Source organism: Neoarthrinium moseri (genome assembly GCF_022829205.1).
Source record: "Neoarthrinium moseri strain CBS 164.80 chromosome Unknown scaffold10_Wmoseri_CBS_16480, whole genome shotgun sequence".
In the NCBI taxonomy this organism is placed as follows: domain Eukaryota; kingdom Fungi; phylum Ascomycota; class Sordariomycetes; order Amphisphaeriales; family Apiosporaceae; genus Neoarthrinium; species Neoarthrinium moseri.
In genome coordinates this window covers 568,607-591,037 of record NW_026055124.1, presented here as the reverse complement: position 1 = coordinate 591,037, position 22,431 = coordinate 568,607, and the positions used below count along the sequence as shown (strand labels likewise).

At 54.8% G+C, this 22,431-nt stretch overlaps 6 protein-coding genes across 6 annotated transcripts; 4 read left to right on the top strand and 2 right to left on the bottom strand.

The window, feature by feature from the left end:
- Positions 1-70: 70 nt before the first annotated feature.
- JN550_004060 (uncharacterized protein) lies at positions 71-1,906 on the top strand (the record flags this gene model as incomplete). Its single annotated transcript, XM_049315533.1, has 6 exons — positions 71-93; positions 162-185; positions 315-343; positions 602-747; positions 806-827; positions 885-1,906. 6 exons carry the CDS (start codon positions 71-73, stop codon positions 1,904-1,906), a joined length of 1,266 nt encoding a protein of 421 aa, XP_049174082.1.
- Positions 1,907-4,948: 3,042 nt separating this feature from the next.
- On the top strand, positions 4,949-6,154 carry JN550_004059 (uncharacterized protein; the record flags this gene model as incomplete). Its single annotated transcript, XM_049315532.1, has 3 exons — positions 4,949-4,971; positions 5,031-5,097; positions 5,159-6,154. 3 exons carry the CDS (start codon positions 4,949-4,951, stop codon positions 6,152-6,154), a joined length of 1,086 nt encoding a protein of 361 aa, XP_049174081.1.
- Positions 6,155-7,346: 1,192 nt separating this feature from the next.
- On the top strand, positions 7,347-10,856 carry JN550_004058 (uncharacterized protein; the record flags this gene model as incomplete). Its single annotated transcript, XM_049315531.1, has 6 exons — positions 7,347-7,884; positions 7,955-8,178; positions 8,237-8,926; positions 8,979-9,750; positions 9,827-9,987; positions 10,071-10,856. 6 exons carry the CDS (start codon positions 7,347-7,349, stop codon positions 10,854-10,856), a joined length of 3,171 nt encoding a protein of 1,056 aa, XP_049174080.1.
- A 557-nt stretch (positions 10,857-11,413) lies between these two features.
- Positions 11,414-12,672, bottom strand: JN550_004057 (uncharacterized protein; the record flags this gene model as incomplete). Its single annotated transcript, XM_049315530.1, has 2 exons — positions 11,414-11,980; positions 12,076-12,672. 2 exons carry the CDS (start codon positions 12,670-12,672, stop codon positions 11,414-11,416), a joined length of 1,164 nt encoding a protein of 387 aa, XP_049174079.1.
- A 730-nt stretch (positions 12,673-13,402) lies between these two features.
- On the bottom strand, positions 13,403-15,511 carry JN550_004056 (uncharacterized protein; the record flags this gene model as incomplete). The annotated part of the gene is made up of 2 exons (XM_049315529.1): positions 13,403-14,771; positions 14,856-15,511. 2 exons carry the CDS (start codon positions 15,509-15,511, stop codon positions 13,403-13,405), a joined length of 2,025 nt encoding a protein of 674 aa, XP_049174078.1.
- A 3,909-nt stretch (positions 15,512-19,420) lies between these two features.
- On the top strand, positions 19,421-20,173 carry JN550_004055 (uncharacterized protein; the record flags this gene model as incomplete). Its single annotated transcript, XM_049315528.1, has 4 exons — positions 19,421-19,474; positions 19,534-19,613; positions 19,690-20,038; positions 20,111-20,173. The coding sequence occupies 4 exons, from the start codon at positions 19,421-19,423 to the stop codon at positions 20,171-20,173; spliced, it is 546 nt and encodes a 181-aa protein (XP_049174077.1).
- Positions 20,174-22,431: the final 2,258 nt, after the last annotated feature.

Sequence of the window (22,431 nt, the reverse complement as noted above, 5' to 3'; positions counted from 1 at the left end):
ACCCTTGCGCCCGCCTTGCGACTTTTGGACCTTTCTGTCTTGTGCTGATCCCTGGAGACGCCCGTATACCATGTTGATAGACGGCGAGAAGTGGTAAGTCCCAACTCGTGCCGTTCCTCTGCAACGTGGAAGGGGAATCACTAACACGGCTGGCTGGATAGGGCTTGCGAGGCCTGTGTGCGAGGGTGAGTTAAACCGGCGCCTCTCTTCGCCAACTTTTTTCTCTACGTCTGCTGTGCCAGGCCGGGCGTCATAGAAACAGTGACATCTGTTACGCATTCAAAGGCAACTTGACTGACTGATCGTTGTTGCAGCCATCGCGTCTCCAACTGCAACCATTCTGGTGAGTGATTATTGCCCTGGCCCTTCATTACATGCACACATCGTCTATCTGCCCCTCCAACCTCGACCTGCAAGCCGACCCTGGGTAGCACCAACCGCGGGGCACTCCTCAACAAGGGACTGCGCAGTGTTGGTCCTCGAGCTTGTGAAAGCTCCAGGTTCGAGCGGCGCATTCTCGTTGCACCGCATCGCATCTGCCCTCTCCCCGTTCGTGCATGCATGGAAAGCAAAGGCCGCCGTCCGCTGACCCCGTACACAGATCGCCCTCTACAACACATCAACAAGAAGGCAAGTCCTCCGGCCGGCGCTGACGCTCAGTCAGACAGCAACGTCGTGCTAACCTGTCTGCTTCCAGGGTCGGCCGGTATCGCAATGTCAGCACTGCCGCTCGATGCGCAAGTCGCGGTCGTCCCACGTAAAATGTGACTGTGGCGAGAAGACGCACAAGTGTCATCATCTGCAGCCCACCGTCGTGGGCCACACCGGTAAGCAGGATCGCCGTCGCAACATTGGGGGAGCCTGAAGTTCTGAGCTTTGATCAGACAGCTGCTGTTGTAACCATGGAGGCCGCTGCTCCTGCTCGCACAAGAAGGAGCCGTCCCTGGACACCGTCCCCGAGTCCGAGTCGGATCAGGAACCACAGCCGAGCAAGCCGAAAGCGGTATCACGCCGCCGACGCGCCAATACGACGCATTCCGAGCCCGTGCTGAGCTTTGACGAGAACGGCCACCACAAGCCGCCGCACAAGCACAACAAGGCATCGCAGAAATGCGGTCCCTACTCGCTGAGCCGCGGGCACTCCATGCACAGCAACGCGAGTTCGAGCAGTCTGGGCAACCGATCGATGGACAACCTCCTCCATGGGAAGGCACCCAGTCGCTCTCGGAGCAGGGATTTGATCGAGCAGGAGACGCGGAAGTCCAAGTCGGAACAGGCTTCGCCCCTGATTGACGGCGGCGACTCGTCCTTCCAGCAGCTGAACGGCCAGCTACCGCCCTTGGACCTCTCCGGCATTCGCTACCCCGAATACACGTCTTCGTTTGAGCTGTTCCACGGCCTCGATGAGCAACCAATGTACAGCGCCGGTTTGAGTGCTGTTTCTGTCGACTGGGCGCAGTACGACGGGCTGGATATGAAGGCCGACAACTTCGCGCCCTCGAGCTACGACCAGGCCCAGTCGTTTGCCGGTTTCGATCTAGGCTCGACCGAGCCGACTCTTACCTCCAATTCAGGCGACGTGTCGGAGACTGAGGACTTCGTACCGGCTTTCAGCGAAGCCCAGATGGAAGGTTTCCGCATGAGCGCAGCTACCGACTACATGCAAATGTCCCAGAGCCAGACGTCCATGGTCAGCGATAGCGAACTGGGCAGCGGCGACTTCATGTCTTTCAAGGGTGCCGCGGCCGCCAACAAGTTCCTGCCGAATCTTGGCTCTCTAGACGACGCCAACGCCGGCTTCTCGATGCTCGAGGAAGACCCCTACTGGTCGATGAACAACTTCGCCGACGGGATTACCAACTCCCCAGATCCCGTCGCCTCCGCATTTTGGGGCGATGCCCAATAAATCAATGCATTTCATGCGCCGGAGTTTGGTTTGCACATGATACCATGATACCATGATGCTTATGCCGTCGAATTTTTTTTTCTTTCTCACTTTCATGCATCTTATACCCTTTAGTGGGCCTTTTACTTTGCTGGTCGACTATACATGATCATTTTCTACGATCCTGGTTGGGCGTCGGTCACAGAAAAAAAGAAAGGTTGAGACGTTTACACTCATAAATGGCCATTGGGATGACGGCGTTGGGCTTTGCTGATTTCGCGGATGTGGATCGTGTGCATCATGTCACCCAACATCCTTCCCTTCGCTTGTTTCTTGCATTATGGTTCTTAGACCTCGAAAAGAGCATGGGGAGGAGGTAGACAGGTGGTTGGATTCTTTTCCGCTGTTGTTTCTCTTTACTGCACATATCATATCATCAACTACTAGAGTTAGAAAGGGGTAAGGCGGCGGCGGCGTCTGGGTCCTAGAGCATCCAAGGTCCCCTAAACATGGAAGACCTTGCACAACGTTTTTGCAGTATATACTTGCCCTTTTTGGGATTATACTTTTTTTGAAAGAAATGCAACGCAGATCCTATGACGACACTGAGGCCATGTTCGGATTCAGCTGCTATTTCGAGCCAACAAGCCACTTGGTCCTTGCCTTGTCGGGTGGACACGGCCGGCCGGATCCCTGATCGAGAGACGGCCATTCGGCCAGATGGCTGATCTTTCTCCGTGTTGGCCTTCGTGAGTTCCTGCAGCCGATGTCGCTAATCGTCGCATCGCCCGATGGCAGATGGGGCCGTCGTTTGGCAATTTGCCAAAAATACGCCCCGGATGCGCCTATTAGGTAAGTCGCCTCGAGAAGAGGCAGGTCGGTGTAGGATCGTTTCCGGGCAATCTGCGATGCAAGAGGATTCCCAGGAAATTGGCTAGGGCAACGCGAGACGGGGCTTGGGCTCGTTGGATCTTGATGGCAGCACGGTCGGCAACAGTTCGGTCGGCGAGATAGGGAAGGTGTAGCAGGGTGTGGAGCCCCCGACGGTCGACACCAACTTGGCCACACTATTGGATGGGCAATGGGGGTGCCGAGGAAACGATGGGGCGAGCGCCAACGATGGACCCAGCGACGATGTCGTGCTGGCAATGGGGACCGGTTTGGCGCCGCAAGGCAATGCTAGCTTTGGGGTCCCAGCCAACAACACCGACGGAAGATGCCTCTTCCTCTCTGCTTGCCCCAGTCCCATGTTCGTATCCTCAAGTCATGAGACGGTCGATCGAAGTCGGTGAAGGCATCGTCGTGAGGGGTGGCGTGCAAGGTCACTTCGACATGTGGCACCAAGCTGGGCGCATCCGAGAGCTGCACTTCTTCCATCCGTATCCGTAGATTCCTGAATGACTGATTGGCACTCGGGATGCCGACTTCCATCGGACCCTGCGACACCCGTGCCCGGCGAATCAGACCAATGATTCACCCGGGCATCCAAAGGGAGTACACCGCGCACGAAGGGGGGCTTGACCACCACCTCAAGCCTCAAGGAAGAGACCGGAAGCTCCCCAAGGTGGGCAATGTGCCATGCATATATAACCAAGCCAGACCCTCGGGCGTGTGATGGGATTTAAAATATCAGAAAAAAAAATGTCTCGCGCGCTAGGTGGGATGGAACGACCCGAGCGTCGTGTTTTGAGGCATTTTCACCCCTGGGGATCGTTCGAGGCAGGCTCGTCGAGAAGAGTCTTTTTTTCCCTCTCTGCACGAAAATGCGCCGGAACGAGAGCGCGACGCGCAAATTATTCTGTGTCAAACGCTGCTCGGTTATATAGATGGTCGTCAGACCACTGGAGGCCTCAGTCGTCGTTTCTCCCGAGACCCTGCGCGCGAACATGTCTGTTCCCGGGGTTGCGCTGGCGGGTCTGTCTCGCTTGAGACCCGGAGGTTAAGTGACTGTTCCTATCTGGACGCCTTGTCATCACGAGATAGAGAGCTTTGGCATAATTTTAGATGGAGTTCTCTCGCTTGGAAATGCTCTGCTGGTCCGAGATGGCAATGCTTTGCTATATTTCTGACCAGACGTGATACACGAATGACCCATCACGCCCGTGTGTCACTTTCTCTCTGGGTTCACAACCGGCGATGAGAAGCATCAACATGAAAGCCTCAACGACGTTACTAGAGGCTGGCATAGCTCATATATCGGCAACAGGCCTACATCAGACTTTCTGACTATGTTACTAGCTTTCTCGGTGGATAGTGAACAAAGGTAAGGACTAGGTCGACTTGCCCCTTTCGGCGTCTGGCCGCCTCTGATTCGACAGTGGCAGAATCGTTAGGTCGAACCATATTGGAAACTCAGGGCCTTGTTCTTCCTTTTTTTGATATGCACATGAAATGACATCAGCCACCAAGTATAAATGTCTCCTTGGCGTCCTCGAGCTGGCTCTGGTTGTTGGGCATCAATCACACCTGGTCAAAGCTGTCAACTAAAGCTGTCAACTAGGCTTTCCAATGCGTGTCTGTGTTAGTCAGAATACCATGTCGTGGGTATGTCGGGATGTGATAGACCTTGCTGCTTTACATTCGAGAACGAACAATGTGCCATATTATTCAGCTGCTGAAGGACATTCACGTCCAATAATTGGGTGTTTCGCCTCTTCTCGCTACACTAGTTCACTCATTACCAAAGAATCTTTTGATTACGCAGAGCTGCAGGTCGAGCAATGTGGGGCGTGAAAAATTTGGTTGGCCTTATCGTGTACAGTAGTTCCCATTGCCATTGGCACTTTCAGGATATTATCAATAACAACTCAATGTGTGCAGTTGTTACAAGAATGAGAATTGGGAGGTGCTGTAACTTATTATTGGTTGGTTGTGCAGCTCAGACCTCGGCTACTTTAGTCTGAGAGCTGCCCATCAAGGCCCAAGCTCCTTGCAGCTCGCTCTGGACTTGGAACATATGCATGGCGGCTGTCTCCGGCCATGTCGCAATCGCCTCAACATTAAATCTAGCTTTCCAACAGCATATCGAACACCTGAGGTGTCAACTTGTCAAGCAGCGTCATAATGCAATCTAGCGCTGAATCCAGGTAGGATAGCCCTTTTAATTGCCGTATCCATTTGGCCATGCGCATTGACTTTGATTGAGGCCGGTCCACATCCTCTTTGTCGGAGCAGGAGCGGTGGGCTGCTTCTACGCATCACGACTCCATCACGTAAGACCTCTCTGTTTGTCCATCATGATTGGGAAAGACCGCTGACGATGAGATACTCTAGCCCGCCAGCAGTGTCTATACGTCTCTGACGGCGCGTTCCAATTACTCGGTCATCGCTAAGTCAGGGGTCACTCTCCAGACCCATTCATTCGGAGACTACAACTTCACGCCGCATGCTGTATTTCCTTCGGTCACAGCTGCGGCTGAAACAAAGTCGGAAGACGGGGTTGGTGCTCCGCGTGATGGATGGGACTACGTTGTTGTCACGACCAAGGCCCTTCCTGATCAGTCCGATGACTCTCAACTCATTGCGCCTCTCATCTCGGCCAAGTCCTGCATAGTACTCATCCAGAATGGGGTCGGTGTCGAGGAGCCGTACCGCAAACGCTTCCCACGGAACCCCATCATCAGTGGTGTGACCGTGGTCAGCGCAGAGCAGATCAAGCAAGGCACGATACGGCAAAACAGGTGGACCAGGATAAGCTTAGGACCATACGGCGAGGGGCGTACGGGCAATGGGCCAGCAAGCAACGGCACAAAGCGACTGCTCACCGAAGGGCACGCGCGCATGGACGACCTTGCACGGTGGTGGACCGAGCTGGGTGGAATCAAGGACGTCGAGACACATACGGAACTCGAGCTGCAGACGATCCGCTGGCATAAACTGACCATCAACGCGGCGTTCAACCCAACGGCAGTCGCATCTGGCGGTCGTGGTAACGCTGATCAGCTCAAAGATCCAGAGTTGAGGGAACACATCCTGGGCATCATGAACGAAATATGGACCGCAGTACCAAAAATTCTCGGCAAGCCATTTCCGGAGAACCTGGCAACCCCAGAGCGGATCGTCCGGAGCACTGAGCGAAATGCAGGCGCGAAGCCAAGCATGTTGTTGGACTGGGAAGCCGGGCGTCCTATGGAGCTCGAGGTCATTCTGGGTAATCCGGTGAGGATCGCGAGGCAAGCTGGCGTTGAGATGCCGCGATTGCAAAGTATCTATGCGCTCCTAAAAAGCATGCAGGAGGTAAGAGATGCCTCCAGGAAAGCCAAGCTTTGATAGGCTACGTGTAGTTGCATGGACTAGATGCATCGAACAGCATCCTGCTAAATGTACCCCAACCCAATATTACCCTCATGCAGGAAAATCACGCAGCGACAGTCGATCACGGGAGGCAATGCATGGTCCCTGATGCTGCATGACTTGTGACGCAGTGAGATTTGTGATATTTGGGGATTCGGCTTGGATTCCAAAGGGGGTCTTGGCCAGCATTCCCATGTCTGCGCGAATAAAGCTGATGTTTAGGTCGACAAACCGTGGACAAGCTTCGACCAAAGGGGTGGACTCCCGGCCTCTGAGAAACCTTGCAGCAATACGAAAGATTTTTTACAGCACCACTGGGCGTGAGCCCTTGCCTGGCAGCGCTTCTATGTGAGAGGTTTGTATCCCAGTCAACGCTATAGACATTGGCCTGATTGGGTATGCTCCTCGGGCCGATCAAATCAGTCAACTTTCAGCAGCATGGCTTTCGCCCGACATCAACATGCATGTATTTAATCGCTAATTATGGCCGGCATCATCGGCGTATGCTTGACTATGTGTAGGTACCATGGCAGACTAACAGAGATGTGTGTATCAGAAGCTTGGGAGGTGGGCTCTCTGGTCAGGTAAAGGTTCCCGGCCCCACAACACCTGGACAAAGCGCAGTATACGCAATGCTGGGCATCCTCTGGCAAATCAATGACGAGTGTCAGCCCGGTAGCACAGGAGCTTGTAGGACTTTTCGGGGTAGCCGGGTAGGTCGGGGGTTGCTTGGAGTAGTCAAGTAACACCAAGCTCTGCAATTGGCTTTCGTTGTCGCGGGGAAGTGAACTCTAAGTCCCCCATCCGTTATACCCGAAAAGACGAGGCCGAGGGTGCACATGCGCGGCTTACTGACGTTCCAAAGTATATTGAGTTGGTCGTTCTTGAGCCCCCGCCTATTGGATGGGATGTCACGCCTACGTCACTGGCTCGTGAGAGCTCAGGAACCATCCGTTGATGAAACCCCTCACAGGACCAGAAGGCTTTGAGATGGATGGTACAAGCAAGAAGCTCTGCTGCTTCTCTTTTAAGGTCACCCGCAGCCGCTGACACTGTTGTTCTTGAAGTGTCGTGTTTTTGGGTTGGGACTCTATTGCCTTTAGCTAGTTCCTGAGCTGTGCTGTGTCGATAGCATCACACAGCTATCGGCTCATCGTAATCTGTCACCATGTCCTTCCTTCGGCAGCGCCACAGCAACGGCGCCGGGGAGCAGGATGTCGAAGCCAATGCTGGCGCCGAGGCCAATCCGGCCGCGGCCAGCGGCAGCAACAGTGGTAGCCAGGAGGCCAAGAGAAACAGCCAAGATGAATCACATATCAAGTTCCCAGGCCACCTTCCAACACCACGACCCAGCACTGCTGCCGGCCGCGCCAGTGGCGATTTGCCCGAGTATGAGGCCCTTGACCGGTACATCACCAATTATGATGCCGAGCGTCGGGCCTCAATGATGAGCGTTAGTGGCTCGAGCAGGAAGCCGAAGAAGTGGTGGCAGTTCTGGAAGTCTACCCCTGAGACGATTGATGAGAACCCCATCTCAGATGAGGGAAAACCACCAGACCATTGGTTGAATACAGACCTCAAGCAGGGTATTTCCAGCAGCCAGGTGGAGGAGCGCCGCAAGCGCTTCGGCTGGAACGAGCTCACCGCTGAGAAGGAGGACATGCTCGCCAAGATCTTTGGATACTTCCAGGGTCCCATTCTTTACGGTAAGGCCTCTATTTAATGCAACTGGTCACTACTGTCGCTTTCAGAGCACAATCTAATGAAATGCCTCAGTTATGGAGCTTGCTGCTCTGTTGGCCGTAGGTCTTGGTGACTGGATCGATTTCGGTGTCATCTTGGGTATTTTGGGCCTTAATGCCTTTGTCGGTTTCTATCAGGAGAAACAGGCTGCAGACGTCGTGGCCAGCTTGAAAGGAGACATCGCTATGAAGGCAATGGTTGTTCGTGACGGCAGAGAACAGCAGATTCTGGCCCGAGAGCTCGTACCGGGTGATATAGTAAGTTCTCTTGTTTTCTGAAAGGCGCCACCGGCAGCGGTGCTAAATCATCACCTAGGTTCTCGTACAAGAAGGGCAAACTATCCCCGGTGATGCTCAGCTTATCTGTGACTACAGCAGGCCTCAGGATTACGATGAGTTCATACAGCTTAGGAACGAGGAGAAGTTCGACAGTGATCCGACTGAAGTGCCGAATGGCAACGACAAGCCCGGCGACGAGAAAGGCAAGAACGGCGAGGAAAAGAAGGCAGAAGAGAGTGACGACGAGTCAATTCATTTCGGACAGCCTCTCATTGCTTGTGATCAGTCTGCAATCACGGGTGAGTCGCTGGCTGTCGATAAGTACATGGGAGACATTGTATACTACACCACCGGATGTAAGCGCGGCAAGTCATATGCTATCATCACTACCTCGGCCAGATATTCATTCGTGGGCAAGACGGCGAACTTGGTCCAGGGAACGAAAGATCGTGGCCACTTCAAAGCTGTCATGGATAGTATTGGTACTACCCTACTCGTTCTCGTTATGTTCTGGATCTTGGTTGCTTGGATTGGAGGCTTCTTCCACCACATCCCTATTGCATCACCTGGAGTGCAGACCTTGCTTCACTACGCTTTGGTGCTCCTCATTATTGGTGTTCCCGTGGGTTTACCAGTCGTTACAACAACTACGCTGGCAGTTGGTGCTGCGTATCTCGCAAAACAGAAGGCTATTGTTCAAAAGCTTACGGCCATCGAGTCGCTGGCAGTAAGTACTCTGAAATGCAGCAACTATGTGCGTAGCTAACACTACATCCTAGGGCGTCAACGTCTTGTGTTCCGATAAAACTGGAACACTGACGGCTAATAAGCTGAGTTTACGCGACCCGTACGTGGCAGAGGGCCAGGATGTCAACTGGATGATGGCAGTAGCAGCCCTTGCTAGCTCTCACAACATCGCATCTCTCGACCCCATAGACAAAGTGACAATTTTGACGTTGAAAAAATTCCCAAAGGCCCGCGAGATTCTTCGTGAAGGCTGGAAAACCGACAAGTTCACTCCATTCGATCCTGTCTCAAAGCGCATCACCACTGAATGTCGACTTGGGAAGGACCGCTACATCTGCGCGAAGGGAGCCCCCAAGGCGATTTTGCAGCTGAGCAGTGTCACTGAAGCGATTCGCACCGAATACAACCACAAGGCGAGGGACTTCGCCCGCCGAGGATTCCGTTCGTTGGGTGTGGCATACAAGAAGAACGACGAAGACTGGGTCCTTCTGGGACTGTTGTCCATGTTTGACCCGCCTCGCGAAGACACTGCCCAGACGATTGTCGAAGCCCAAGCACTCGGCGTCCCCGTGAAGATGCTGACAGGTGACGCGCTTGCCATTGCCAAGGAGACTTGCAAAATGTTAGGATTAGGTACCAAGGTTTACAACTCGACAAAGCTGATGCAGAGCGGCCTGTCTGGAACCGTGCAGCATGATCTCGTTGAGCGTGCGGATGGTTTTGCTGAGGTCTTCCCGGAGCACAAATACAACGTTGTAGAGATGCTACAACAGCGAGGGTCACTTACGGCCATGACTGGTGATGGTAAGTTCTTACAAACTCATGATTCTGCCGGACTTAAGCAAAGCGAGGCAACGTTGGCTGACTGTGATTTACATAGGTGTCAACGATGCTCCATCCCTCAAGAAGGCAGATTGTGGAATCGCAGTAGAAGGTGCTTCTGAGGCTGCCCAAGCCGCAGCCGATATTGTGTTTTTGGCGCCTGGTCTGAGCACAATCATTCTGTCCATCAAGACGTCCCGTCAGATCTTCCAGCGTATGGTAAGTTTTCCTGGGGGTTGTGAAATGGAATTGCCTTTGTTCATGCAGGGGCCTATCAGAGATATATGCTAACAATCTCATAGAAAGCTTACGTGCAATACCGTATTGCCCTGTGCCTTCACCTAGAGATTTACCTAACCACATCCATGGTCATTCTGAATGAGACTATCCGGCCAGATCTCATTGTCTTCATCGCACTGTTTGCTGATTTGGCAACGGTGGCGGTTGCGTACGACAATGCACACGTGGAACCCCGTCCGGTCGAGTGGCAGTTGAAGAAGATTTGGGTCGTCAGTATCATTCTGGGCATGATACTTGCCGCCGCGACCTGGATCGCTCGTGGCACCATGTTCCTTCGTAGTGGAGGTATTATCCAACGATTCGGTTCAATCCAGGAGGTGCTATTCTTGGAGGTTGCCCTCACAGAGAACTGGCTGATCTTCGTCACGCGTGGTGGGCGGACTTGGCCATCGTGGCAACTAGTCGGCGCCATCCTCGGTGTTGACATTCTAGCCACCATCTTCTGTCTCTTCGGCTGGCTCTCTGGCAGTGGTGGTGGCGTCATGGAGACTACGCCGCCGACCGCGTTCAACAACTCCTCGAACGGCTGGACCGACATCGTCACTGTCGTCGTCGTTTGGGCCTACTCCATCGGTGTCACTGTGTTCATTGCCATCATCTACTTCGTCCTCCAGCGCGTTGACTGGATCAACGACCTCGGTCGTAAGGATCGCCACTACCGGGATACCAGGCTGGAAAATATCCTCATCCATCTCAATAAGTTGGCTGTCGAGCATGAGAAGGACGCTCACACTGGTGCTGACCGCTACTTCCTGGTCGAGAAGGCGGCCGAAGAGGAGGAAGAGTAGATGGATTCTGGACATTGAAGGATGACGTAAAGGTTGGCGGTGTAGGGTGAAGTGAACTCAATTGTTTTAATGTGTTGTAATCGCCGGTAATGAAGACGTTGAATACGATAACTTTTAGTAATTAAGTTTGAGTCATTTATACCCTTCTAGTAGTTATGGGCTGTATTCCAATCGACTATGGTCCTGATATAATGCGGAAGGATTGAATAGGCTAAACCGGGATAGAAAACCGTGGCCTTCGTCTCTTACTAGGCGTAAAGTCCAAGTTTATATCTTGCTTAATGAGAATATGCCATAAGGAAGGTTCTCCAACGCCTGACCATGAGATAATCCTCAGATGGTGATGTCTTTATTCGTCTAAGTTAACGTTATACCATTATCAAAAGTATAGCAGCGCTCATCATGATGCTCTGCCGGCAGTTGTTCCAATGGAACACCTCTAAACCCACAAGATCCAAGGACTATTCTCTACATAATACGCTCCTAAAGCTCAAGATCCGAGCAAGGTGGCAGAGACACATCCTGTCAGGTGGATCCCAGCACTATGCGACATCTCATCATGCTACCAAGGCGTTGGATCTCGCAACCGGTATCCTGTTGGCGCCCGTGAAGTCCAACTTTGCGACGCGGACGCCGTCCTTCAGCAGCTTGTTGGCCAGGTTGCCGTACGCGGCGCGGAAGCTGTTGACAGTGTGCATGGAGTTGCGGATGGCGACGGGCATGACGGGCCGGTTGCGGTTGTTCCAGAGCAGGAAGACCAAGCAGACGTACCAGCGCGGGATCTGCTGGGCGCGCAGCCCGCCCATGGTCTCGATCCTGTCCCAGGGGCTGTCGGGCCCCAGCACGGGGCCCGGGTGCTCGGACGACGCCAGCGTCTGCAGCGTCCAGCCAAGCACCGTCCACAGCGTCTGGCCCTTGACCGGCGACTGCCACGCCCGGTTGAAGACGGCCTCGGTCAGCCGCGACGTCGTGTGCCGCGTGAGCATGGGCAGGCTCGGCCGCGGCGTGGCCCCGGCCGGGAAGTTGGTCGCCACGCGGAGCCAGAAGTTGTTGATGTCGACCGTCCGTTTGACTCGCTCGGTTGCGCTGCCCACGCCGGTGTCGAACCAGTCCAGCCGAGCTCTCTGGATTTCTTGCATTAGCACTGTAAGCTCTTAGAAGAGAATAGTTTCCAGCGTAGACAGTGGCACGGTATCGTAGTAAATGAAAGCAAACCCACCTGACGACACCATATAGTCACTGAGTACACCGGGGTGTTGTAACTGCTCACACCACCCGGCTCGATCGACGACTTGTGTCTATGGATGAAGATGACTGCACGGTAGCGGGACATATTCTGATGGTTCGCGTTATATGCCAACGACGTCGTGTTCCAGGGGGCCGCTAGGTCTTGCCTGACGCGAGGGGGTAGGACGATATCCCGTGGCCTGCTATGGGGCCCGGAGTCCAGCACCGTGGTGACGCCGTAGACGTAGGCCCAGCGGCCGCCGGAGGTGCGTCCGGCCGTGAGGTAGTTCATGGCGTTGAGCGCGACGGTAAGCTGCCGTTCCGACGCCGTCTGGCGCCATGCCGGGTTATCCCAACCCATGGACTCGCCGTTCCTGATCGCCCGGATGACGCGCAGAAAGGCTTGGATTTGGTCAATGGTCAGCTGCGGCGTCCACCCGTTCATCCAGTTGCCGTTGCCCGTGAAGGGCCAGGGAGCATCCCATCGGGCGAAATTGGCGGGTAAGGGCACCGGCGGGGATGGGGGCACAACTGTGTAAGGAGCCATGCCCGCGACGACAACTGGGACTGGTATCCATGGTCCGGCCATGCTAACCAGTTTGTATAGATAGGGGGGAAACTATCAGGGTGTAAATCGACTTGTATCAAGCGTTATAGAACTTCAGCACTACTAATGCGACTTGTTTCCCGCCGAATGGAATGTGCAGCAATGCATTCTGTCGATAACTTAAGATCGAGAGACTGCTCCCACTCCTCGTTCTCCTCGTCTCTATTCCCTGGGAGTCATTGTTGATTTCGCCCTCTTTGTTGTCTGGTGCAAATCTCCCGTTTTCAGCACACGACCAATTAATGGCGTAACACAAATATACTTCGTGAAATCTTCAAGCAAGCAGCAAGAAACAAACGAGACGTAGAACGGTCACTCGGGAAGTATTTCCAGCACAGCTGAAATCCATGGTCATATATGAGAATGAATTCACTGTGCTTATTGCTTACCCAAGAACCTACCAATTTGTTGGCCAAACAAAGAGAAATGCATCTCTTCGAACTTCGGCATGCTGCTTAGTCTCTGAACCACAGGCTATATCCTTCCAATTATAGTCACCTGCAACCACGAAGTGTTTGAAATTTCCTCGATTTAAAGCTACGGGCCAAACGCCAATATAGCAGAACTAGATTTGGCTGATCGCTAGCATGACGCACACAATTTTCCCGCTTTGCTCAGTTGGGAGATCAATGTTCCTAAGACCTCTTCCCCCCCCATTTTCTATGCTAATTTTAGACACCAAAAACCACCCAACCCTTCCGAGTACAACTTCCTAGTACATATCCATGGGCTCGCTACTGGTCATCCCCTGGACGGGGGTGCCATAGTCGTTCTTCATAGCTGCTTGCTGCTGTACTCTCTGTTGATTCTGAACTTGTTGCTGATGCTGCATCCCGGCTACCCCTGAGTTCATGTTCGCCATAGGTCTAGCCATGTTCATGCGTTGTTGGTTGGCAGCCATGGTACTTGCGCCGTTAACAGCAAATTGCGCATTGTTCCGTTGAGCGTGGTCCCGTGTCCGCGGTATCTGCAGTTTCTGAAGTGGCTGCTGTTGCTGGGTAGCTTTAGCCGCCATATGGGCGTTCGTAGGCTGCGGATAGCTGTCATCGTCCTCCATCTCTGCATCCGCGTCCTCATCACTGACCTCGTCGTTGGCGGCCGATGTTGAAGTGGTGGCCGTAGTAGTTGACCTGGAGTCGGTTGAAGGGCCGGTAGTAGCAGCCGACACTTGTCTCGACTGAGTTTGCTGTTGAACGGGTGCCGCCGGTCTTTGTTGGCTTGTTGCGGTAGGGGTAGGGGTCGGGGCGGCAGCTGCGGTATTCTGCACTGGCGCGGGCGTAGAGGCCGAAGATGGCGCCGAACCAGCCTGGTCCAGGGATCTTTGGCCGCTCATGCCAGGTGCCCTCGTAGACACGATGACGCTCTTCCATCGCTCGATTGCGCGCTGAACAAGAGTGGCGGTGTCGACGTGGCGGTCCTCCATGCTCAGACCTACTGCTTTGGCGCCGGACTCAACACCCAGGCCCAAGACAAAAGAGATATACGACTGATCGAAAGGAATAGTGGCGGGCGGCATGGCCCTGAATTCTCGGGGCTGTTGAAGACGGTTGAGTTGGTCGATCTGGGACTGGAGGTTCGTCTTCTCCTGCTTGAGCGAATGTTGCGTCTGCTTCAGCTTCTCGACGTCTTTCTGTCTCCGACCGACGCTCCTGGCCAACTCCAGAGTCCAAAGTTCTTGCTGTCTCTGCTGACCGATCTGTTCCCATGCGGCAAAGGTTGACTGTAGGTGCTCATTGACCTGCTTCTCCAGATTGGCGGCGGCCTTCTCAGCCTTCTTTACGCTTTCCTTCCCATCTATATAAAACTGGGTTTGCGACGGAGGATATGTCAAGTCCTCACTCATGGCGGTGGTAGCGGCTGCACAAGCAATCCTCCACTTCTTGAACTCGTCTTGAAAAAATGCAACGAGAGCATCGTATTGCTTCTGTGCGGGCGGCTGTATCGACCACGAAGTTGACGTCGGGATAGGGGTTGAAGAGAACAAGGTCGGTGGTGGTTGGAGGCACTGGAGAGTAAGCGCAGGGAAGTCGAGAGACAGGGGGTCGAAATCGAAGGGCACAGAGTTCATGTCAATCTGCTGTCTAGAATGATCGCAATTTCACATTAGCACACGGCTTCCAAATTCACAATGTCTTCAGACAAGTAGACAGGGGAAATGAACTGACTTGGCTGCTCTCCACGAGCTCAAAAGTTCCCTTAGCGCCAGCTCGGCTGCCCTCGCCGTGTCAACAGCATCCGTCAGCTTCTGCCTCGCATCCAGCTGTTGCTTCTGGGCCATTCTGCTCGGAGCACGCTGCTGCTGCTGCTGCTGCTGTGCACTTGCTCTTCTGGCCTGATCTGTACCCTCATCCCAGCCTCCCGGTTGGGACTGGTCCCCGTTGTTGGTGGGCAGGTCGTTGATGACCCCCGTGGCCTCCCACGTTGGGAGCTGCCAGGGGTAGACGGGCGACCGGTCGACCACGAACTGCCCGTCCTTCGGAACGGACGAGCGTTGCTGCTGCTGCCTCAGCTCCGGGCTCTTCCTCGCCGCAGTCGGCGTCGAGCCCGTGGGGGTGCCCGGGGTGGATGCATCCCGTCTGGCCAGGGAGCCTCGGGGCTGCCTGCGGGTGATGCCAGCACGCAGCTTCTTGATCGCCTCGACATCGTGGATACCATCGGCCGGCTTGGGGTTCTTCTCCTTGATGTACAGGTCCAGATGCCGGCCGAGCGAGGACGAGGTGAAGGCCTGGCCGCAGTAGGGGCAGTTCCTGTCCTTGGGTGCATGGGTCTTGGAGGCGTCAGGGGAATCCGTGTTGGCGGCGTTGACGCCTTCTTCGGACATGGCTGCGGTTGGTAAAGCGTTCAGGTGTGGGTTGAAAGCGTGGGCGGAAACGAATGGACAGAACAGAACAGAAAGGAAAGGTATATAGTATCAACCATCAACGGCCGGGCAGTAGGGAGTCTCCAGCAAGCTCTCTGTCCTCCATCCGCGTCTCTTCACGCTCCTCTCTTCTTGCTCTCTCTCACACTCTCAGCTGCTGCTCTTCCCTGATCTGCTGTCGTCTTGCATCAACCTCGATCTCCCCCAATCTGCCGTGGAAAAGAGTACAAGAAATGGAAGCACGTGCTAGGATGGGTCTTTGTGAAGGAAAACAGACATAAACGGCGGTAAGATTGGGTTGCAGCAGACGCAGACGCGGAGGTCTACGGCCACAGCTGTGATGAGCCTGTGTCCCTGGAACTTTTTTTTTCTCTCTCTGCAGTCGGGGATTTCTGGGGCCTGGGACGGGGGACGGGATTTGGTCCAGGGGGGGCTAAGTTAGAAGGGGTAGCGTTCGTTGGCGGGCTGGCGGGCTGCTGGGGCTCCAGGGCGCTAGGGGCGCTAGGGCACCGGGATCAGCCAGGTGGGCAAACCTAAAGCTTCTCTCCCCTTCGGTGCTGGTTGGGTGATGTTCGCTTGGATGGAAACCCAAGCTTCCACTTGGCTCTCGAGGGAAATGCTGTCTCAAGCTTCTGGATCCCCCGTTGGAAGAGAGAGAGAAGGAGGAGACTGTTCATTCGAGTGAAAAGAAAAAGGTCCCGCAGGATTGGACGACGAATCCGAAGCCGGGGGTGCCGCGCTGTCTTGTCTCCTTGCCTGGTGCATACGAACGACGAAGCAAGGGGGGATTCAGGAGTCAGGACGACAACAGCTGCTGGAACAGCGTCTACCTCAGTAGTTAATTGGTGGCCACCTGCTTTCCCACCGTTCCACGTTATTTCCTGCTGTTCCCTCCCTCGACCGAACCAAGAAACCTCGGGCCTTGGACACCAACTTAAAGATGACCGCGGCCGACTTCCGTTCAGCTAGTTGTTCGTCACAGTCACACATGGACCATTGCGCCGCTATCGCCGACCGACGGCTCCCTTCCAAATTCCCCTGTCTTTCGAGCTCCTGCTCCGGCTCGTCCAAGGTCGCCCGTTTACACGGTACCAGCCTAGGAATGGTGCCCCTGACTGGCTGGCTGTTGAAAGTCACTCTCGACCTCGAAGCACATTCTCAGCCCTTCGTTGGCACCTCTTCCCCACAGCGTCCCAGCGGCGCCTGAGGATTCGCAGAGGAAGCGCTGCATTGGGCTCCTATGTATCAAGGCTGGGCGGACCATATGCTCTGCCGTTTGCTCATTCGAAACGTGCTCGGGAGACAATGTTGTGCTTGGATGCTGTGACCAAGCCACCAAGTAACTACCTACAACTCGTGATAAACTACAATCGTCGCAACCTGGGTAACATGTACCATAGCATGGGCGGGCTACGGCAGCTATCTTAGGGTCCGGTACCTCAACTACAGGATCCCCGGGGTATGGGCTGCTGCCATTCGCTGTGCTTGGCCTAGTGCCTGGCGGATCGACCGCGGCACCACCCAGAGCTACCCGGCCGCCAGCGATTGGGGGACCAAGCTTCGGCGACGGGGGATCGGTGGGTTCCTCCAGCGAAGACCTGCAGGCCAAGCAACCAGGCCAGGGGAACGCGTTCTCTTCAGGCCTGTCAAGTGCATCGTAGCCCGACTGCCTCAACCGCTCATGCAGCGAGGAAACAGCATCGATGACTTGTCGGAAAACATCGTGACAACGAATCCTGCAGCCATTGTCTCTAGCCAGCATTCAGGGGGGGGGGGGGGGAAGGGGTGGGAATCCAATTGCGCCCGTACCCGTAATTCTCGTTGCGTGTTTGCAGCAAACTGAGCAACTGGCCGAGTAAGATTATAGCTGCGAACAGTCCCCGCCGTGATCTCCTCGTATGATTTCCCCGGTCGGAAAATTGGATGGATCTCAAACATTACATAGTGAGCCCAATCTATTGATGTTTGGGTCACGAAAGCTCCTTGCCTTCAGCTCTAGTTGCTTCTCAGCTGACAAGTCACCCAATAGTGGACATCAATCCTCCGCAGAGCCCAGAGTGGAATTCGTAATTGGAAATAGATGGCGTTGGGCTCACCTGAAGCAGTGCCGCCCAGCCAGCCAGGCTCGCCCCCTTTTTTTCTTCTCTCCCCTGCAGAAGAGGTGCATTTACTTATTATCTGCAGCAAGAAAAAAAAGCTGCACGCAACTCCCTCGGGCTTCCGGAAGGAAGTTGTGGTCTTAGACAGCAACACTTGGTCGGTGAAACGGGTCTCACCAGATGCTGCAAGCCTTATTCCCGGGCTGCGCAGCTGTTCATCCCACACACAATGATTCCTTTTGTCGCGTGCTCGCACTGAGCGGCAGCAGCAGAAGCAGCAGAAGCAGCAGTGGCAACGGAGGGAACACGTGGGAACTCGCAGCGCCCAGCGCCGGCGAAGTCATCCGCCGTTCGCATCTACTTGATGACTCGATGACCCTAGGGCCCCAGCATCAGAATACATGAATGTCCAGTGGAGCATGATGGCCTTTTGTCTTCAGCCTTTCTAGCCATCTTGATTGCTCCGAAGCCCGATGTCATCTCCAGGACGAGCGAGGGGAGGATGTTCAGGCCGTGGTCTGGAGCAGCGTGTTCTGATGTACGGATGGCGGAAAGATTGTTTGCTCGACGAGATTATTATATTCTCCCTTGCTGTGAACTCCTGGCTTCTCTAATATGTTGCATGATCATCATAATGGCAATAGCAAGCCATTTGCTCTCGCTCCCGACGATGGAGACAAAGTGCACATAGGTTCTCAAATAACGGGCGTGAAGAAGATTATTGCTTTTTCCGATGCAGAGAAAAGGGCAGTTCCGGGGCCTTGTCACGGATGAGGCAGCAAATCTGGGAAGACTACTACGTATTGGTCGGTCTCCATGACCCCCAGCCCAGCTGCGGGAAAAAGGCGCAATATAATTTCCAATGTGAACAAACAGAGACACCGAATGCAGAAGTCCCCTGGGAAAGGAATCGAGTATAGAGCTGCGTACGGCTGATGAGTGTTGCTCGTACCTACAAATGATTCGCCTGTCGTCCCCAGAGCCCGCATTGAATTGATGTGGCGGTGCAGTCAATCAACAACCCAGGGATCGTGGCGGCTTCGACAGCCGGCGTCACGCGTCAGCACTCGGCGTACCGGCAGCCCCCCGTCCCGCGTCGCGCGACCGGAACAGAGAGACGATCGCGAAGCTCTGGTGTGAATTATGTCACTCAATTGGCAACCTTGCGCCAAACGCCCACCTACCAGACACATTCGCGGGGCCTCGCTCACCTACGCCGGTCTGCACGACTCTTTCTTCTTCCTATTCTTCCCGTCCGTTTTTCCTTCCCCCTTCCCGCCTGCGAAACCCCCGCGTCCCCCCACCAACCGCCGCCGACCGCCCTGCGAATACCTACAGGATGCCTCCGGGTGAGTGAGTGCAGGTGATTTGCGACCAGAAACTTTGCCCAAGTCCCGAGCCAAACCCTGGGCCGCGGCCACCCCCGTCCCAACCCGCCCGCCCAATTCGCCCACCCACCAACGCAGCAGCAGCAATGAGTTCCTTTCTCAGATGGCTGGCTAATATCCGCGCAGCCATCAGCGACGACGAAGCGTCCGACGCGGCCGAGGTCCAGGTGCCCATCCAGACCAAGCGCGGGCGCCCCGCCAAGCGCGAGCAGGACGGTGACGAGGTGACGACCCCGGTCAAGGGCGATGTGCAGGACGACGACCAAGACGGACAGAACGAGGATGAAGACGAAGACGGAGACGAGCAGGACGAAGAGGATATGGACGACGACGAGTACGATGCCAGCACATGATCCATATTAGAGGCCACATTTTACTTACGCATGTGCTCTTTCAGGTTCGTTGTGGAAAAGATTGTCGATCACGTCGTCCTCAAGGTGAGATAAGATCGGACCTGGCTCTCTATCCCCTGCGCCGGCTACTTACACTGAAACAGGGCGAGCTGAAGTTTCGCGTCAAGTGGGAGGGCTACGAGGACAAGGCCGACCAGACGTTGGAGGATGAAGAGAACCTAAGGTATGCAGGCGTCCATGCAACCCCAAATCCTCGGGGAAATGTCAACATGGCTAATACGACGCGCCCCTCCGCCCAGAGAGAACGCCTCGGTGATCCTAGACGAGTACCTGGCCAAGGTCGGCGGCCGCGAAGCGATACTGGCGCAGTCGGCCAAGGGCAAGAAGCGCGGCCGACCGGCAAGGGCAGATACACCTACCAACGGGGCCAAGAAGAGCAAACGCGGAAGTCACCCGGCCTCGGCCACGCCTCCGGCCAGCGCCGGCAAACCCTGGACGCCGCCCGCCGGATCGTGGGAGGACATGGTGTCCTCGATAGATGCCTGCCACGACGAGACCACGGGGAGGCTGACGGTGTACTTGACGTGGACGAATGGCCAGAAGACGCAGCACGACACCAAGATTGTCTATTCGCGGTGTCCGCAAAAGGTAAGCAAGCGCATGCGGGTGAAACCAACAATTGCCCGATGCTCTTGCCCCATAACTAACGAGGCTCTGCAGATGCTGCAATTCTACGAGCAACATGTCAAGATCGTCAAGACGCCGGGGGACATTGATGGCTGAGCAGGGACGTGGGATTTAGCCAGTGCTGGTGTTGGACGGGTAGCTGTGTGTTCTGATGGTGGCCGATCCAACGAGACACAATTCCCGTCTTCTGATTTTGATTTGGGGCCGGCGTCAGCGAGGAATTGCTTGCTGGCATTGCGATGCAATGCGAGGCAAGCCCAGGAGGCGTTACTTGGGTTTTCATGGTCTTGTCTTTGTCTATAGAGACACGACGAGGCAACACGATTCTTGCGCATGCATATGGATTTCCGTCACGGCTTGTATCATAACGCAGATCCGGGATCGATCAATCAGGTGTGTACAGATGTATGAATGAAAGGATGGACAGAGGGATTTACTACAGCATGTTCGATCGATACTGGATTAGTTGCAGCATCGGTGTTGGCAACAAACAACATTTTTTTTTTCTTCGTCGTTTCTAGCTCCCGTTGCCTTGGGTCCAACAGCTCTCCGCCACGAGCGAAACGGGCAAGAAGCTCAAGTGGAGCCCCCGTCCTTCTCCAAAGTCCGGGCAGGAAGCTTAGGCCGGGCCCTGGTTGCTGGCAAAGCTGGACGTTGGACATTGGGTTGGGCCCGACCCGTCGAGTTCCAATGCTCGACGTCCCTGGCAAAGCCTGGGGACCCGCTAAAGAGCTCGTCGCGGGCCCCTGCTCAAGCTCCGTCATTGGCGCCGCCCAGTCGCCAACCACGCCTCGCCTCAAGCGTGCACTGGACCCCTGTCGCGCTCTCACATTCACCAGCCTCCCTCCAATTCTGGCACTTTTCCTGCCACCAGCCATTTATTTACTGGCGATTAATGGCGGGGCAACCCGCATATTAATGGGCGCCCGGCTTGCGCATGCAGGCACACACATTACACACCCATTCTCCCTCTCTCTTTCTGCATACACTGAAGAAGAAGACGAAGATTTCTGAACGACTTCCTTGATCCATCTGCTGTGCTGTCTGTATATCAGTTTTATGACATCAGCTGCCAATCGAAGTTGCATCTAGTTGGCTTTGGACACGAGCCCCGGTCTTCGCAACGCTTTTGCTCACGACTTACACACACCCAACTATACCACATCGCCCACCTTACCGTGGTGCAGCCGCATTCAACCTGGGGCTTCAATCGACCGATCCATCAGTCGTCGTGATAACCGCCATCTCCCAGAGCATCCGCTGTGCTCGATCTTCTTAGCCTCCTGTCTGTCACATCGCAAACTGCGGACAGTCAGTCAGTCAGCCAGCCAGCCAGCTAGTCAGTCAGTCAGTTCGGTCTCATCTAGCTAGACGGCCACGGCTACGGCGACTTGCGCACATATCCCAACCCGGGGCAGACACAACCGACGCACACACCGCAGCCATGAAGCAGAACGACGTCATCGCCATCATCATCATCATCCTCTTCATCGTCCTGGCCCTCATCGCCTTCGGCATCTACCGCCTCGTCCACATGGCCCGCCAGCAGGGCTCCATCACCACCACGAGCGCCAGCAGCAGCACCGACGACGAGCTGGCCGACTGAGCAGCCGAGTAGGGGGAGTGGGTGGGCCTGTGGGCCAGCTGGGCGCACTGTCATGGCCCATGCCGTGTTCTTTTTGGTTTCTGCATTTGCGTCGCGATCCCCCATCCTCTGGCTTCAGGTGTCTCTGCCTGCGGACGATGGTGGTCGCCGAAGCATGATCTAGCAAGGGGGTGGTTTTCCAGGTGGGATCTATGAGCACCCCAGCATCACAGTCTTATATTTTTGTGTTATCCTTGGCATAGCGGTCCGAGTAGCAACGCGCAACTTGGGAGCAGAAAGAGCATCATGACCGGGCATCGGCGTTATTCGGGACGGGGGGGCTTTCTGGGTATTTGTTTTCCTCGGGAATCTTTTGACGTATGTCATCGCACAGCGTTGGGAGCTTTCCAGTCATGTATTCTGTGAGGCGAGGGGGAAAAAGAGTTTTATGTGTATATGAGCGAGATGGATGGGATGTTAGTTATATTGGGACAAGACCAGGATAGAATGCCGTAATGAGCCATGTAGATAGAAGAGGAAGATGAAGAAATCCAATGGGCTATGAACGCCCACATCTCACAATCGCAAACAGCTCCCCTAACTGCTCGCCGGATCCTAGGGACTTGCTCTATGGTCTCCGCCGGCTCTTCATTGGAACCAACTGATGCCAGACGGATATTTGAGGTGATTTGGTATTACCACTGCAACTCTCAAACACACGAATCCCTCCCGTTAACAGCGTGGCGCAAACCAGGCGGCATATATATGT